General features: G+C 44.6%; 1 protein-coding gene across 1 annotated transcript in view; it reads left to right on the plus strand.

The window, feature by feature from the left end:
* Positions 1–2,481: 2,481 nt before the first annotated feature.
* LOC125429906 (zinc finger protein 184-like) overlaps positions 2,482–18,724 on the plus strand; it is a 31,114-nt gene continuing 14,871 nt past the window's right edge. The window contains exons 1-8 of the mRNA XM_048491490.1: positions 2,482–2,526; positions 5,525–6,591; positions 8,195–8,315; positions 9,231–9,295; positions 10,892–11,018; positions 12,019–12,096; positions 13,253–14,470; positions 17,523–17,560. Of these exons, the coding sequence (XP_048347447.1) occupies positions 5,860–6,591; positions 8,195–8,315; positions 9,231–9,295; positions 10,892–11,018; positions 12,019–12,096; positions 13,253–14,470; positions 17,523–17,560 (2,379 nt within the window). The 5' untranslated portion in view covers positions 2,482–2,526; positions 5,525–5,859. The remainder of the gene's footprint in view (positions 2,527–5,524; positions 6,592–8,194; positions 8,316–9,230; positions 9,296–10,891; positions 11,019–12,018; positions 12,097–13,252; positions 14,471–17,522; positions 17,561–18,724) is intronic.

The following is an 18,724-nucleotide window of genomic DNA, read 5'->3' on the forward strand; positions in this document are numbered from 1 at the left end:
ACCACATTTCTAGGAATGAGAGCTCTGTTGCATTAACCCTTAGAGGACTTCCCAGAGATAGTTGTAGTTGCTGTATACAGAGTTTGTAATCATTCTCCTTTTTTAAAAAAACACACCAAAACTTGTCCCTGTCTATTACAGCAGCCTGACATGCTGTAATTCAGCATGTTACAAATTTTAATTCCATGCCAGGAAAAAATTCATTTCAGCATTAAAAAAAAACAAGCACCAGGGATAGTGAAAGAAGTTGGTAGCCATGAAGGGGGCAGTTGTTGATAATTTCCCAAGAGGCTAGTCCCTAATATTACAGCAAGGCTTCTGTGCTGTGAAATCCATGTGATGATAATGGGGAAAACATATAACAGGCAAAGTTCCCCCCAGTGATGGAAAAGTTTGTCTGTTGAGATTGTCATTTTTATAATGGTGTAGAAGGAAAAGGGAATTGTGGCTGTCATAGAGTTGGTTGGGAAATAGAATAGAATAGAATAGAATAGAATAGAATAGAATAGAATAGAATAGAATCTTTATTGGCCAAGTGTGATTGGACACACAAGGAATTTGTCTCCGGTGCATATGCTCTCAGTGTACATAAAAGAAAAATACATTTGTCAAGAATCATAAGGTACAGCACTTAATGATTGTCATATAGGTCTAGTAAGCAATCAGGAAACAATCAGTAGTAATGAAAATACTTGGAAATTTTGGAGCAGTCAGGGGGGGGGCAGAATTTGGGGAGGAAAAGGGAGAGACCTCAGCCGGGTAAATGCCACGGAGTCTACCCTTCAAAGCTGTCCTTTTATTTAGGGAACTTCATCTTTGTTGTCTGGACATCAGTTGGAATTCCGGGAAATCTCCAGGCGACACCTGCAAGTTGGCTACCCTAGGTGGCACAGAGGTATGAAAAGTCACAGCTGCTAAAAATTTCTGTGCATCTGTTCATCACCCAAGGAAACTACTTATGTCTTTTGTGTTTGCTTTTGGCGATGTTGTCTGTAATGCATCCCATACATCAATTGTGTATCTTGGTAAGAATCGGATTCCGCCCCCACTCAGCACCATTTCCAACAGCAGGAGCTTGGGACAGAGGAAACGGGTTTCCTGCATCACAATGTACACATGTGGGGTTGAGAAAAGTAGCATGCTTGCTGATCAAGCCTGAGTTGAAAGACAGTCTGGTTTTTAAAATTTGCCAATTATTACACTCCTTAAGCTCCTAAAGGGTAAAATGGGATACAAAAGGGACCAGCGTTTTCATTAATAAAAACAATTCTAAAAACAACAGTATTGAGACCTGCTGAAAAGTCCTTCAGGAATGAAGCAAGCTTCTTAGATCAACAGAATTCTTCATCATGATTTGTGATGGATGCTAAGACAATGCTATTGGGGCATATCACCAAAGAATGTATTTTAAAAATTGGAAGAATTATTCAGATATTTGATGAAAGGCAGCTAGAGTGGTTCTCACAACAAAGTTGAAGGCAGAGGAATGTCCTAGTCTTGAGATTTGGGAAAACAGAACAAGAGAATTCTCAACAATTGCCAAGATAACAAACTCTGTGAACAGAAGAGAAAAATTAACAATTCTAAGAAAAACGGGAAATGTACTTTTTATGTTATTCAGAAAAATAAGATCAACAAGGAAGAAAGATTGGAGAGATTTACCGGTAAGTTATTTAAGTGTGAACAATATTATGGATTTAAAAAATTAAAAGGGAAATGTGTATGAATCATCAGAATAAGCAAAAATATGAAAACTCAGCATTATGATACATAAGGACTGTGACTAGAAACGAATGATAGCAATAATATATTAGTGTTTATTTTGTATTAATTATGTGTTAAAACATTTGATCAGTAGAATTTGCTTATGATTTTGTAGAACATTTATATGCTTAGAGTTGTATGTTAGAAAAGATCCATTTTTTCCCTTTTACTGTTCTACTCTATTGTTTCTATCCTCCCTCTTTATGTTGTTGTTATTTAAAAAAAATTAAAAAAAGAATTCATCATGGTGGATGTTAAACAAAAAAAATGAATAGCAAGAAAAGGAGGAGATATTGAAGCAGAGGCTTTCTGGAAAGTTTGTAGTAGTCTAAAATGGAGTGAAAGAGATAAATGGTCATCACTAAGGCAGTTCCTTGGTTTTGGGTTGCACTAAATCACAGAGAAGCGGCTGTGCGTTCTCTGAAAATATAAAAGCCAACAGTAATTTGGATCTGACCATCTCAGAATACCCAGGCCCCAGATAAGGAAACAGTAAAGCAAACCCCAAAATGAGCAGGTCTCCCACATTAAAACGTGCTCACGCTTGTTTTTGAGGCTTACTAGCATTTTCAGGGAGAATCGTGCACATTTTAAACCTAATTTGTGCATGGCAGAGCTTAGTTCAGCCTTTCCTGCTCCAGGCCAGGCGCCAAAGGGTTACATGCTGGCTTGTGGAGAAATTTGAGAAGGGAAGTGGGGGTGGCAGGAGAGAATCCCCCCCCCCTTCCTTTGGAGGGAGGCATTTGAATGGCTGTGGGAAAGGTGAGCGATTGGGGGAGGGGTGTCTTTGTGCCAAAGAAACATTGTCCAGCGAAGGGAGGCAAATTGTTGCAGGAGGGGGAGAGAGAGGGATAGGAGATGTTCAGCCGCCTGTTCTTGCGTGTGGGAGATTTGGGTGCAGCTTGCCCACCCTCTCCCCCCTTCTGGAAGGAGGCAGAGGACAGAGCTGAAATGGGAGAGGGGTGGTCTTTGCTGCATGCTTGGTTTCTGCAACCCTGATGGCCCCTTGTTGCCCCTTATGCCTAGACCTGCCTCCCGGATCACCTGCCGGATGCCACCCCCCACCCCTAATCCTCCTCCAAACCCACCTTCTCCATGAAACCTTTGGCATACACAGTCCCGCTCCCAGGCTCCAAAATGTGTACCCCATACCCCTCCCTTTCCACACACACACACACCGCTGTTAATCTTCTTTATGGCAGACTTCAGATTGCAAACTCCTCGGGGCAAAGACCTGCCCTCTAGTGCTCTGTGGAGCGCCCATCATTGTAATAGCTTCACGAGGAGAATAAGGGTCATTCCCCTGTTCGCATTATTTCCCTCCTTCCAACACTGCTGAAGGCACATCTCAGTCTCTTCAAAACTGTCCCTATCCCCTGGCAAATCACTGGTCACTTCTATGCTATAGTATAGGGCAGGGGTAGGGAACCTGCGGCTCGAGAGCCGCATGCGGCTCTTCTGCCCTTGCACTGTGGCTCCACGAGCCACCGGCCCCATCCTTGCCTGCCCTGCACACCAACTGCCCACGGTCAGCTGGGCCGTGGGCTTCCCCTCTCACCCGCCCCGTTGGAGCAGGGCGGGTGCTTTCCCGGCGGCCGGCGAGGCCGAGCTGCCGGCTTCATCCTTGCCTGCCCTGCAGGCAGCAGGGCGGGCGCATCCATGCGCTTCTCAGAATGAGCGGAGTAAAAGGTTAAAAAAACCCTATATATATAGTGTTATCTTTATTTTAAATGTCAAAAATTATTTGCGGCTCCAAGTGTTTTCTTTTCCCGTGGAAAACAGGTCCAAATGGCTCTTTGAGTGTTAAAGGTTCCCTACCCCTGGTATAGGGAAATCGCAATGGATTTAGAAAGACGCTTTCAATTGAACTGCAGAATAAATAAATCCCTGTTTGTTTGTCTGGGTGTTTGTGTGCTGCCATGTTTCCAACTCATGGCGACCTTATAAATCAATGTCCACCAAGATGTCCTGTCGTTAGCAACTTTCCTTATATGTGCTGCATATGATTGAAGAGACAGAGAGATAAAATACATCCTTGTCTAACATCTTTGCCAACTGGCAGTTTATTTATGGGTAAACTAAACAGTCAATATACTGATTTTACTTAGACCAGCTGTATGAGCTGCTTCTTTCATTCTTTCCTAGCCTTTGAGAAAAGATCATAATAGATTAAAATTACAAAGTTTATGCTCCTTTATTTGTCATTGTGTCAGTTAAAAGACCTACAGGCAGCTTTTCTTTCAAAAGCATAATGGGTTAAAAGCAGTGGTGGGGTCCAAAAATTTTAGTAACAGGTTCCCATGGTGGTGGGATTCAAACTGTGGCGTAGCGCCAATGGAGCTGGGTGGGGCACGATGGGGGCGTGGCCGGGCATTCCGGGGGCAGGGCATTCCTGGGCGGGGCTGTGGCAAGGACGCAGCCGCTGCGCCGGTCCTTGGGCGGGAAACGAATGCACGCAGGCGCAGGCTGCCATGCACGCCGGTGCACCTCCTGCTAGACCGCTTCAAGTTCTGCGCGCTACTGCTGAGAGGAGGGGCTTAACTAAGGCAAAAATCACGTGGCAAAATCACTAATTAGTAACCCCCTCTTGGCACACACAAATAGTTAGTAACCTACTCTCGGGAACCTGTGAGAACCTGCTGGATCCCACCTCTGGTTAAAAGCCTTTCACGCTACAGAAGAAAGCCAGCTTGTTTATCTGTTGGTTAGAAACATCTACTGATATAAAAATTATACCGTTACCATATGCTTGTTGCAAGACCACAGTTGAGAAATATGCATAGCTAAAAATAAATTTTGCGGTTGCACTTAAGAAACCAGTGACTGGGTGCTACTAAAACCGCTGCATTTGCTATTTTGCAAGAACCAGTAGATGTTTGCTTCTGAGTGCAGGGTCATCAGTAAGTACTGACCCCGTGCATTAAAGTATACAAGGATGGTTCACCCAACTAGTTAGGCTTTTTGCTAATTATACTTACTAAACAAAATTTATATGTAGCCCCATACGTAACTGAGTCAAATGATGCTGATTGTATTGTGTTAATTGTATTAATGACAATGTGCCTAAAAATGTATTTTGCTGATTGTGCTAATCATGTTAAAAGTTAAAATTGTAAGCCTGAGTGGACAGCTGGCTAAAATTGGCAAAAGTAGTCAGAAGGTCTAATAAAAATGTCTTAAAATGAGCTGTACTGCGATACAAGCTTCAGAGAGTTGGTACCATAGTACTGCTCTCTCCATATCCACCTGACATGTCAATAAATCTAGCTTGCTATTAGCCATCCTTGTGTGAAGTTTTTAATAAGTAAAAACTTCCATAACATCTACCATCCCACACTCTTATCTGATCATTCCCAAAGTGCCTTCTAAATCTTCCAAAAAGGCAACTCCATTCTTATTCAAAATAATAAATCATCATAAAAACAGCTCTTATAGATCTGAAAAACATACCCAAGCAGAGAGATGGGGGAAGGCAACATGGCTGGGGGTGGGGAGGAGGAGGGATGTGGGGGTGATTTTCCGCCCCCCATGTGATAAAATTGCTTGCGCTTGGGGACATTTGTTCCCATATTTCCCTCTGGCAGATCCGCCACTAGGCTGAACTGACCCAAGTAACACCCAGTGTATTTTTTGCTGGCTTTTTCATATTGTTTTTTGCATATCTTTTTCACATTGAGAGACGCCTTGAATGCAGGCCACTAATAGTCCCAGGAAATAGTTCTGGCGATCTCTGACAATTCCTCTGTGTTGTCATTCACAGAAATCCATCCATGCTGGCCGATTGAAAGTAACCAAGAGAGTCAAGGTTGAGACGTTCCCATTTCAGGCTTCCGCTGCAAACACTCCATCACCAAGATTGGGGGTGGAAAATACCATCAAGTCACAGCCAATTTCATAAGGTTTTCAATGCAAGAGACATTCAGAGGTGGTTTTCCATTCCTTGCCTCTGAGAAGTGACTCTGAACATGCTTGGAGGTCTCCCATCCAAATACTAACCAGGGTTGACTCTGCTTAGCTTCTGATACCTGGCAAGATTGAGCTAGACCAGGCCATCCAAATTCTAAAGCAGACCGATACCTACAGCCAAGGGTGGAGATGGAAGGGGAAAGCCCCACTGACCTTCCCAAACAGGAAGAGAGCATGGAAGGAGTGGGAAAACATCCCCTGACGGGTCTCACAGAATGCACAGTAGGACAGCCAAAGTGGAGAGTATCAGGCCAAGAATTATGTAAGGGCCAGCAACATCCCTGGGATGCCCGGTATCAGGATTTCCTGACAGGGCTGGAACACCCTCGCAAGGCAAGTGGGAATCTGCTGCTGATGGACTCTACCCCGTGCAATAACATCAAAGCTTTCCTGTCCTCCTTTGAACAAATCGCTGAAGCCTGTCGCTGGCCAAGAGATGAGTGGGTGAGCCGGCTCCTACCTGCGCTTAGTGGAGAAGTCGTGCGTTTCTTTTGCCATTTGGAAGCTGGAGACAGGGAGGACTACGGGAAAGTGAAGGCTGCCATCTTGCGAGGGAACACCATGCGCGTGGAGATGCAGCGCCAGCAATTCAGACAGTTCCGCTGTCAGGAGACGGATGACCCGCGAAAGGTTTACAGCCAGCTGAGAGAACTTTGCCACCAGTGGCTGAGGCCTGAGAGACACACCAAGGAGCAGATTCTGGAGCTACTGATCCTGGAGCAGTTCCTGGCCATCCTGCCTCACGAGCTACAGAGGTGGGTCAGGGAAGGGGGACCAGAGAATGGAACCCAAGCTCTAAGCCTGGTGGAAGATTTCCTGATGAATCAGCAAAAAGCTGAGACGTGGAAGTGGAAGTGGCAGGTCAGGCTGAGTGCTTAACCATTTTTTTTCTCTCTTTAAGAACAAAACGTTTGTGCATGTTCCGTTTCTTGTACCTCCAGTTGCCCTGGAGAAAAATGCCTTCGACCTTTAACAGAGACATAAATGGATGATATTTTCCAGGTGATATTATTGACCCCTATAGGCAGTGGTGGGATTCAGCAGGTTTGCACCACTTCAGCAGAACCAGTTGTTAAAATGCTGCTTGTAAACAACCAGTTGTTAAATGATTTGAATCCCACCGCCGGAACCGGTTGTTAAATTATTTGAATCCCACCACTGCCTATAGGAAATGTTGGGTTTCCAACTCCAAGTTGGAAAATTCCTGGAGATTTGGGAATGGAGCCTGGGGAGGCAAGGTTTGGAGAGAGGAAGGATGCCTTAATATCTGCACTCCAAAGCTGCCATTTTCTCTAAGGAACTGATTTCTGTAGTCTGGAGATCCATTGCAATTTTGGGAGATCTCCCGGCTTCACCTGGACAACCCTAGGGAGGTTGGAGAGTATGGAAAGAAGGCTGGTTAACAACTTGAAATCACAGGAAGGAAAGAGAGCTTTTAATCCTTGGCGCATTATGATGATGTCATCATCACAGCCAAGGCCTGTAGGTATCTCTGCTGTAGGGTTCTGATGTCCAGGCAGCATTTCACAAAACTTACCAACTGAAATGTTTTCATTTAAAAGTAGGGGTTTTAATAGGCTGACCAGACGTTCCGCTTTTGGCGGGACAGTCCCGCCTTCAAACAATTTGTCCCACGTCCCATTTCAATTGTCCCGATTTTTGGAAGGCTGCCGCACTGCCTTCTGGGGCGCAAGGCAGTGTGGCAGCCTCCCGCGCGTGTGGGCGTGTGCGCACGCAGTGCGCTCCTGCAGCTGTGTGCGCGCGCACGCGGCCGGCCGCCAACCCGCCTGTCCCGGTTCACAACGGTGACCATTTGGTCACCTTAGGTTTTAAGTGTGCTGAGACCATGAGTGATTGGGTTCTCGAGTGTCATCTCTGGGTTGCATACTGGATCTAAACAGTCCCATCATTCCACACTAAGGAAGAGGAGGCAGCATGGGCAGTACTAGTCTTAGGGTGTCCAGCTGGGATCTGGGAGGTTTGAATCTCCACTCTGCCATGGAAGCTCCCTGGTTGCCATTGGGCCACCCACACACTCTCTGTCTAACCTACCTCACAGGGTAGCTGTGCGGAAAAAATAGAGAAGACAGTAGTGTAAAGCTGCTTCAGGTCCATATTGGGGATAAAGGCAGAATATAGGTGAAATACATAAAATAGAGTGTTGGTCTAAGGAATCCCAGGTTCAAATTCTGATGTCCTTTCCCGCCTTCTTTATTTGGAAAACTTTCCAGCCAAAAAAAAATCCCTCCTGAACACCACTCTCCTTGGCCTTAAAGCTTGTTTCTTTCTTGCCCTTGAGCTCTTTCTCAGCTCAAATAAATTGAACTTTTGGTTTTGTTAGATTCTTCCCCCTACAACAGTGGTGGCGAACCTATGGCACTCCAGATGTTCATAGACTACAACTCCCATCAGCTCCTACCAGCATGGCCAATTGTACTGAAATGGATTTTCTTCACTGTTTCAGGTACCGATTCCAGAGGTAGCCAGGAGTTCCCTAGAGCTGGATAGGCCTCTGCCAGACTCTATTCAGAGTGTGACCTACACGGACAGAAAGCCAAAAGATGACAGGGACATTGGTTTGCTGGGTAAGAAATCAGTTGATAATGGTTGCTAGGATATTACTTAGCAGGAAAATAATTAGACTCATAGTTTCACAAAGAAACTAGAATGTTTGGAGGTTCTCCAGCATGAGGCAGTGACGAAGGGAGGGGGAACTGCGCCTAGGACAGTGGTGGCGAACCTTTGGCACTCCAGATGTTATGGACTACAATTCCCATCAGCCCCTGCCAGCATGGCCAATTGGAGTGGCTGATGGGAATTGTAGTCCATAACATCTGGAGTGCCAAAGGTTTGCCACCATGGGCCTAGGACATGAACTACCCGCAGACCCCCTCCCGCCCCCTCCCGGAAATGCCCCGCCCCCAGCACGTGACTGCAATGACAATGCCCGGGGCGAGCCATCCTGGATGTCCCCATTGCAGCTATGTGCCTGGCGTGAGGGAATTATATACCAAGAGAGTAGCCACCCAAAACACTTTTCTCTATACTTGGGTTTCCTTGGGATCCACCAAACTTTTCAGAAATGTAGGCAGGGCCCTTATAGTGCAGGGCTTGTTATTGGGTGCCATCATTCAAATGAAAGTGCTTTCTACCTCAGGCTGAGGAAGACGGGTAATCTATGGGGCTTTTCCTTAGTCGGGGTGAGGTTTTATTCCCCCTCCAAGATTTCCTTCTTCCCAGGAGGTGTCAGGTGAGAAGTATTCCCTCTGGCACCACTTCCTGAGGCAGCCATTTTGCATTTGGCTGTATGTCCTGTGGCAGCCATGTTGGTGTGGTTACCATGCAAAATTCCAAAGGTGCCCGGCTTTATAGCATGCTTGGCATCTTGCAGGGTGGGGAGGGGGGAGATGAACAAGTGTGAACGTTTCAGTTTTTCTTGCAGAGATATTATGGGGTTTGTTAACCCGCTCCAAACTTTCTTCTGCCTTCTTCCCTTACAGCCAGCGGAATAACATTCCCAAGTCCTCCCGACCAACAGGAAACAGCAGAAACAGGCCTAACAGAGGTACAGGGAGAGGTGGTCTGTGAGGAACAGGACTGGGGGTGGGGGGGAGGGGTTACAAAAGGAGAATCCAGTAACAAAGGAAGGGGATAAAGGCTCATTCCGCACATGCAGAATAATGCACTTTCAAACTGCTTTCAGTGCTCTTTGAAGCTGTGCAGAATAGCAAAATCCACTTGCAAACAGTTGTGAAAGTGGTTTGAAAACGCATTATTTTGCGTGTGCGGAATGGGCCAAAGTGAACCTCAGAAAAGCCCTGTTGGATCAGGTCAGTGATCCATCTCAGCCAGCATCTTGTTTTCCAAAGTCAGACATGACTGTTCCTTCCCAACAGCTGGTGTGCAGAAGTATAACCCATTTCCCTTGCATGCTAGTTTCCCATGCTTTCCATATGCAGGAGTTTTAAAGAAAAATGCAAAGTATGAAACTTCCCCAATGTGCCATCTGAAGTTGAGTTGGCCATTTTGTTGCTCATAAGGCTTTGGAAGGAGCAATGTTAGAGCAGAACAATGGCCCATCACATCCTGAGTCCTCTTTCCATCTGTAGCCAGTCAGATGCCAAGGAAATCATGCAAGCAAGTCCCACTGGAAACAGCCCTTAGTTGCTGACTTCTTCTCAGCATCTGATCCCTAGGGCCAAATTTGACCTTTGTGCCTGTTAGTCCATGAAAGACCCTATACTCTTTAAATCTATCTAACCCACCTTTATGCCAGTGGCCATCTTGTGGCAGGCATTTCCTCATGTCATCCACGTTTTGTGTGAAGGGGTACTTCTACAAACCCCTGCCAACCAGTCTCATAGGAGTGACTGAAAGGTCTAGTGTTATAGCAGAGGTAGAAAAAGGTGTCTCTGGGCGTTTCTCCACTCTAAAAATTACGTGGAGACTTACCGGTTTCGTCTGCTGCGGGACCTTTTCAGCGCGGGGTCATGTTCCCCACCGCAGCTTCCGCCCCTTCCTAAATGAGTACTGGCAGCCATGCAGCAGCCAGGCAGGACTCCCCACGATCCATTTGGGGGTGTCCTGATTGGCTGCTGCGTTCGCGATTTCCCCGCCGCCTGATGACGTGGACCCTCCCGTCCAATCAGGGCATGGCGGGGCGTTTGCGATGCGGCTGGATTTTTTTTAAAAATTTTCGACTGGATGAATCCACGACTATTTGTGGACACATCTTGTGTCCACAAATAGTCAGGGATTCGTCCAGTTTAAAATTTAAAAAAAATTTCCCACCACATCGCGAACACCCCACAATGCCCTGATTGGACGGGAAGGTCCACATCATCGGGCGGCAGGAAAATGGAACCCCGGGGTAACCACCCGGCCTTCCCCACTGCCCCGCGCTCTGTGCGGGGTTATCCAAAAGACTCTGTTCAAAAGAGGAGCAGAAATGACGCACGCTGAGGGGGCACGAGAGGGGCAGAATCGGGGTGGCTGCATTGTCACCGCCCCTGTAGTGGGGAGTGCCGCTGGACCCCGCGCTAATTGGCAAGAGTAGCGCGCAACAAAAGGTGGGTGGGGAAACCCCCTCTGTTACACAGGCCAGAGAGTTGTTTCTTTGTCCATGGGAGGAGTCTGAATGAAGAACATTTGTCTCTTTCAGGGTCCCACAAGCTTCAAGGAGATAGACTTGTCTTTCGACAAGGATGAGCAGACTCTGGTGATTTTGGGCCAGAGGACCATGTTCTGGCAAGTCAAAGAAGAGATCTCTGAGAACGCAGCATCTTTGGGTAATGATCTCTTCTGCCCATGCCAATAAATCCACCCACTGAAAAGATGTTTTTGTGCTGTGAGCATTACCATTTTGTGGCACAGAACTTGAATACAGTATTCATATTTTAAATACGTAGAAATAAAAATATGTGTCGTGATGTCAGAAGATGGACATGAGCCATTCAAGGTTATTCATGAACACATGAAGCTACCTTATACTGTCTGAGAGGTCCCTCAAGAGCCCGAGGTGCAGAGTGGAAAGCTGCAGTACTAGCTCTGCTCATGACCTGAGTTCAATCCTGACAGAAGTCGGTTTCAGGTAGCCGGCTCCTTCAGCTTTCCATTTTTCTGAGGCCAATAAAATGAGAGACAGGGAGGCCCACAAGCAGGACACTCAGTCCAAAGATCTTGTTGCCCCCAGCAGCTGCTGTTCAGAAGCATACTGCCTCTGAATGCAGAAGTTATATTTAAAAGTTGTGGTTAACAGCTGTTGGCAGATGGATCTTCTGCAAATGTATTTAAATCCGTCTTTGAAGCCAGCAAAATCTTGTGGCAGTGAGCTCCGCATCCTCCGACTGGAGAAGCATTTTTCTTTATTTTTATTTTGTGGTCATGAAACCTGTTGCTATTTATCTGCATTTTATGAGCATGAGGGAAACACCATAGAGCTGCATTGCAAGTCAGTCCAGAAAAGCACGTTTACAATAGAAGAGCTAGACTCTGAGGATGGGTTGTTTTAACTCAGGAAAGCTTATACCTTGGAAATCTTGTTGGCAACTCGAGTCTCACTTCAAAAAGTTTGAGAACCACAAAGTTAATCCACACTCCTGCATTTGCAGAGCCCAGGTAACTAGTGTTTGCTTTGAGACATTATTAATTCCCCCTTCTCTGTAGAAGGAGGGAGGAAATTTTGAACATATCAGCAAGCTAGGTCAGGGCACATCCTTGTTTAATGTGGTATCTGAGAGTAGCCATTTCATGATTCTTCCAAATATTCTGTTTCTCTTCTCATCCAAGAGGGACTTCTGAGTCCAAAGATTGACCCAGTTTTCCAGCCAGGGAAAGGGGAGATATTCTTAAAGGACCCAGATTCAGGTAAGAAATTCCTCAGTTGTCTCAGCATTGAACACTGTTATATTTAAGATAATTTCAGATGGTAGCCATTTTTGTGTAGTAGAACAGTTAAATTCAAGTCCAGCAGCATCTTGGAGACCAGCAAGATTTTCACTACTGATTTTTTTTTTTTGCTGGAAGTAACATAACACCACAGCCAGCAGCGCTTCTACAAAAACCCCAAAAAAACCTCTGCTGCTTCTCTGTGTGGTGATGGATAATGGAATGGGGTGGTGGTGGTAATTCCTCATTCCAACTGGGAATCTGGCAGCTCCGCAGAGAGCATAGGGAAGGAGAGATTTCAAAATCAAACTCCGCATTATACCATTGGGCAGTTCTTGTCCACTATATTTCTTTCTATACCCTGTGTCACAAAAAGATCAAAATGCAATTCTATGTTGTTCAGCCGAAGTGAAAGCATCATGCTTCTGCTGTAGAAAAAAATGTCCATTGTGAATAAAGCCACCTGTATATCTGGAATCCCTTGGACTATCACAGTGGTTTTAATTGCATTCTTCTTGCGGTCACCTAGGGATTCTCCAACTATCTGTTTTTCACAGCTTAAACCTTACCATTTCATCACTTTTTCCCTGGTTCCCTAAGATCTAGGAAGTGGCTTCAACATTGAGATTCTAGCTTTCTGTGAGACAAGGTATAGTATATATGTTTTAATAATCATACAGTAACAAAACTCAACAAAGGCGAAACTCAAAAAGGCAGATGCAGAACAAAATAAGAAGTTAAGCAAAAGGAAGGGAAGATAAAATAAAATGTGCAGAATGAAAACTACCAGACCACAGCCACACAGCCTGGAAAATGCATTACATTTTAGTTTAATTTAATGTATTTGATTTATATCCTACCCTATACCCAAAGGGGACAGTCTCTATATAGCATAATCTTGCTTGTCTTCCAAGGAGCTCAGAGCAGTGTCTGTGGGTCTCCCTTCTTCTGTTTTACTAGGCTGAGAGGGGAAAGGTTTATTTACTTCATTTATACCTTTCCCTTTTCCTCACTGAGGACCCAAAATGGCATTCATCATTCTGTTCGCAGCCATGTATCCTAACTACGACCCTCTGAGGAAGGCGAGGTTGAGACCATGTGGTTCACTTAATGTTTGCAATTATTTTCTTTGCAGGTGAAGGGACAAAGATCAAAGTGGAGAATTCTCATCCAGGAGGGGGTGGTCCAGGGCAAAAACAGACAGCATTACTGGCAAGCCCCCATGGGAATGTTTCCATGGCCACTGACATTCCAGAACTTAGTTTCAAGTCCAAAGAACAGCAAGGAGAAATTGACAGTGTTCTCAGGGATCGCACTGCGGCGCCCATGAATGAAAGTTTGATACACCTTGGGTTAGAACAGCCTTTGTCCTCTAAGGATGGGCAAAAATACTGCTACAAATTGGAACTGGTTAAAACACATGAAGGGGAGAACCTTTATGCATGCTCTGTGTGTGGGGAGAGATTCCAGGAAAAATTCTGCCTTGATGAACACCAGAGAATGCACACAGGCGATAAACCATATGAATGGTCAGAGTGCTCTCAGAGGGAAATCTGGACTAGACATCTGAGCAGTGATATGGAAGAGAAGTCTTGTGAATGCCCTGAGTGTGGCAAAGGTTTTAGCTGCAGAGCAACACTAACAAGGCACCAGAGAATCCACACTGAAGAGAAACCACATGAATGTTCTCACTGTGGTAAAAGCTTCAGCCAGAGAACAAACTTAATGAGCCACCTGAGAATCCATACCGGGGAGAGACCATATCAGTGTCCCCAATGTGGGAAAGGGTTCCGGTGGAAACTACATCTGAAGAGACATCAAAAAATCCATACAGGAGAAAAACCTCACGAATGTTCTGAATGCGGGAAAAGCTTCTCCCGGAGAGATACATTGATCAATCATCAGCGAACACATACAGGAGAGAAGCCCTATGAATGCCCTGAGTGTGGGAAGAACTTCAATCATCCATGTAACTTGATTGAACACAAGAAAACCCACACAGGAGAGAGACCACACGCGTGCTCTGTGTGTGGTAAAAACTTCTTGAGGAGAGATACGTTGATCAAACACCAGAGAACTCATACAGGGGAGAAGCCTTATGAATGTGTCGACTGTGGAAAAACTTTCAATCACCCATGTAATTTAATTGAGCATCAGAAAACTCATACAGGGGAAAAACCACATGAATGCCCTAAGTGTGGGAAAAACTTCTCTCGAAGAGACACGTTGATCAAACATCAAAAAACCCATGCAGAGGAAAAACCTTATGAATGTCTTGAGTGTGGGAAAACCTTCATTCAGAAGAAGGCATTCATTAGGCATCAAATAATTCATTTAGGTCATAACCCATTTTAATGCTTATGACAAGGCCAAATGCTACAGAAAATGCTACAAAAAAAGGGGAAGTTTTGATACCAAATTTATTCTTGTTCCATGTCAGAGAACCTGCACTGTGTCAGTGTTACATGATCAAACAAAAGGAAACAAAAAATGAAACACCATAAAAGTTCAAGAAGCATGAGAGAAACATAGAAACTTAATTTTCATCGGTAAAGAAATCCAGGATGTCTTGATAAAGTGGTTTTTAAAAATGTGATTATGAACTAAAAACATTCAAACAAGAAACTGTAAAGAGGATTGATGGGCAGTGAAGAATTCAGCTTTAAACTAACAACTCTAGCAGAAAAGATAGTGGAAGAAAATGAAGGAAATAAATTGGGGACCAGGATCTAGGTGAAAACCAAATAAGAAAGAGAGAGAAATTAGACACAGTGTTTTGATTATTAGGATAAGATTTTGAAATACAATAAATAGCTAATGAATTAAATTAGTATCTGGAGGTCTATGGCAATCAGGTTGGAAAATGCGATATAGATATCAGAAGAATGAAGGAAGAAGTGGAAGCCAGGAAGATTAAAGACAGAAAGAATTATTTGTGAGTTGCTTTTGTTTCTCATCTACAACTGATACAGAGACAGATTTTCTTTGTGGACTAATATTCAACCAGAGGCATAGCAAGGGGGAAAAGCGCCCAGTGCACTGGTGCATCCTCCACCCACGCTCCTCTCCGCCCCAGAATGCCCCCGCCCACCCCAGAATGCCCTCGCCACACCCCCACAGGGGCACGTGCCCGGTGCGTTGCGCCCTCTCCCCCCTGGAGCTATGCCTCTATATTCAACCCACCATAAGGCTACTTAGAATCATTATATTAAGGTTCATAATTTTCATAGTTCCACACTCTTAGGAAACATGAAGTCTTTATATGGACTATTCAAAAAGTGCCCCCCCTCCAAATCTTTCCGCAATTACAAGACAGAGCTTGACACTTCTAACAAGAAGATTGGATAAAAAGCTTTTTGTTCTAGTGATGTTTTGTATTTAAGCTGTTGACTAATCAAAAAAGAATGGACAGTCATTATCAGAATAGCAGAAGGAAGGGAATGTTGCAGTTTACTAAATTCAGAAGAGAAAGAAGGTGATATTACATAAATTAGGTTAATAAAGCCACGAATTTGGAAAGAGGAATGGTTCATGAGGAAACATTGGCTAGAATGAAATCCTAAATGTGAACTATAAAATTTCTGCCAAATTTATGCTAGTTACTGTTAAGTTCAAAAGGTAGAATATAATTTTATTTATTTGTTGGCTTAGATTCACTTTTATTTTCCTTTGCATGTTGAAGACATTTTAAAGGAAATTTTTGGTGAAATCCCCACTGAGAAATTAAAGCCAGATACAACCAGGTTTCAAAAGAAACAGAACCTTTTCATTGCAGTTTCTCCCTCCCCACTCCCCACTTCTAGTGAAGACCACGATGTCTATCATGGATTCAAACAATGTTACACTCCCCACGAACATGCGATTTAGCAGGTCTGTTCTGATTGGCTGTTGTGTGTGTTGGGGCAGGAATTTTTTAAAAACTTTTTTTGCGCAGCTACGTCACTTCGTGCATGCGTAGATAGAAACACCTCCCCCCCCCCGTTAAGCTACACTTATGCGCGACTTTGAGTTTTTCAGCACTCTTTACCCACACAGCTGTAAACTAATTTTAGTTTACAGTTGGCACTGAAATCACGTCGGTGCAAAACAAAAAAAAGGCTGCGTGCGCACCGCGTACAGCCCGCCGCACTCTGATTGGCTGGAAGGCTCCGTGTCACCCCCTATGGCGGGAAAAAAACAAATCTCGATGAAAACCCCGAATCTCCCCACTAATCTGGATTCAGCATGTGGTTTTTAAAAAGGTGCACTTCCATGCAGGTTCTTAAAAAACATGTGATGAGGGGGAGAGGGAGCGCCAGAACCGGGATGAATCTGTGTTCAGCGGTTCAGCAGTGGGGAGTTGTTGCTGAAACCTTGCTATTTCGCGTGAGTATCCTGCAATTAATTGACCATGAGGATTCCACCATTATCTGCAGTCACAGGACATAACAATCCCCTAAAGAGGAGGAGAACTAAGGAGGGCACAAGAAACTCGAAGTCTTATTTCTCCCAGAAACACAATTGAGAAAAAAATTAAATGGCTTGTCGAAGGCTTTCACAGCCAGAATCACTAGGGTGTTGTGAGTTTTCTGAGTTGTATGACCGTGTTCCAGCAGCAGTTTCTCCTAATGCTACTGAAACATGACCATACAACCCAGAAAACCTACAACACCCTTGTGGACTAAGAATGGGTACTCTAAACCACTGCGTGGATTCTGGATTTGGTTAACACACGGTCGATTCCCCACTGATGATTAGATGCGTGCTCGTCACTCCAAATATCCAGGTTTCCAACAGAACTCCCCACTACACCAGCGCCGAAGACACATTCATCCTGGCGCTCCCCCCTCCCCTTAGCACATGTTATTTTAGAACCTGGAATAAAGTAGACCTTTTCAAAAGCGCTGTGATCAATCCGGGATGGAAGGGAGCAGTGGGGAGGATCGGGGGTCGAATCTCCCACCCTTGCAAGTGATGTGGAGCCTCCCATCCAATCAGGGCACAGTGGGCTGTGTGCAATGTGCACGCAGCCCTTTTAAAAAATTTTTGCGGAGCTAAGATCCACGTCTATATGAAACTACGTGGGGCTGGTTTGAATGCTTCACAGAGTAAAAGGCAATACAAAGTAGTGCTAAACGTCGTATCCACGTGGATATGAGGGGACAAAGCAGCACAGGAACCGGGCTTGACCTTAATCGCCCATTTCTCTGTAGAGTTGCTCTGCACATGCTTGAGCGTCCCTTTTTCATTTCCTGTACCCGAGATCGATGTGGATATGAGGCAATGCGGGGCCGGTTTTGAATATTTCAGAGTAAAAGGCAATACAATGAAGCACTAAACGTCGGATCCACATGGATATGAAGGTACAAAGCAGCACGGAAACGGGGTTTTGTTTTAATCGCCCGTTTCCCTGTTTCCACGTATAGATGTTCTGCGCATGCTCGCGCAGATATGGATCTGCACGGTAAGAATTTTTAAAAATCCCGCCCCAGCACAACGCAGCAGCCAATCAGGAAAGCCCCTGTGCGGATCGCGCGTTAGATGGGAAATTTTGCGTTGCTGCTGCGTTGCTGGGACCGAGGGTCATTTGGGGGCCACAAGCTGCAGTGGGGACCATGAAACTGTAATCAAAAGGTGCCGATTCTTTTCAAACATGGATGTATCTACATTCATTTTTTCAGTGGGGAATCGACCACACGACACTCAGCCAAAAATTCTGATAAAAAGTCTTTTAGTTTATTGAGTGGCAATCTTTCCTCAACAAACAAAACTACATCATCAGTAATCACATGAGGTTAGCTGAAACAAAGCCAGTAACATCAAACTAATAGCTGAAACTAAAAGAATAACATTGAAATAATTCATGGTATAGCATCGCCTTCATTTCAAAGAAGAAAGCAAAGACAAAAAAAATACCTAAAAATGCAAACAGGCTAGAATAACAGCATCATGATGTCAGGTGGTTAGGACCACAATTACAGGAAAATTATAGGGTCAGGTTCAGTGGTGGGATTCAAATAATTTAACAACTGTTTGTTTACAAGCACCATTTTAACAACCGGTTTTGCCGAAGTGGTGTGAACCTGCTGAATCCCACCACTGGTCAGGTGACATATGCAAGCCAATCGCATTACATTGCCAATTAACAGTAACATTCTGCCGCTGGGCCTCTTTGACCTTCAGCTAATCAGCTACAACTTGAGAAGACTGGAAAAGGCCAAAAAACAACACATTATCTTGTGAATCAAAATCCGTCAAACATGGCTACTCCCAGGCAAACTTAGGCAATTTCTTCACAACCCTAATTAAATGGCTGTTTAAGATTAAAAATTAAATGCCTTTATCCAGACTAAAGGCATTTTGATAGGACTTCATTAAAAAGTTTTTGTGAATATAGTTGACATATGTAAAGATCAAGAAGGAAGGTATCGTTTTTTCTTTCTTTGTGAGGGTGATCTGGAATTATGTAGCTTAATATTAGAACGTGCGTGTGCATTGGACCATGAACGACAGGCTTTCTATAATGAGATGAGAGGACCTGTTTTGTGCACAGAAAGTCTGAGGCTGAATTCTCAGCCTCTGCAGTTACCAGTAAAAGGGCCAGATAGTGAGAGATTTCTGAGAACCC

The sequence above is a fragment of the Sphaerodactylus townsendi genome, linkage group LG03, assembly GCF_021028975.2.
Source record: "Sphaerodactylus townsendi isolate TG3544 linkage group LG03, MPM_Stown_v2.3, whole genome shotgun sequence".
Classification (NCBI taxonomy): domain Eukaryota; kingdom Metazoa; phylum Chordata; class Lepidosauria; order Squamata; family Sphaerodactylidae; genus Sphaerodactylus; species Sphaerodactylus townsendi.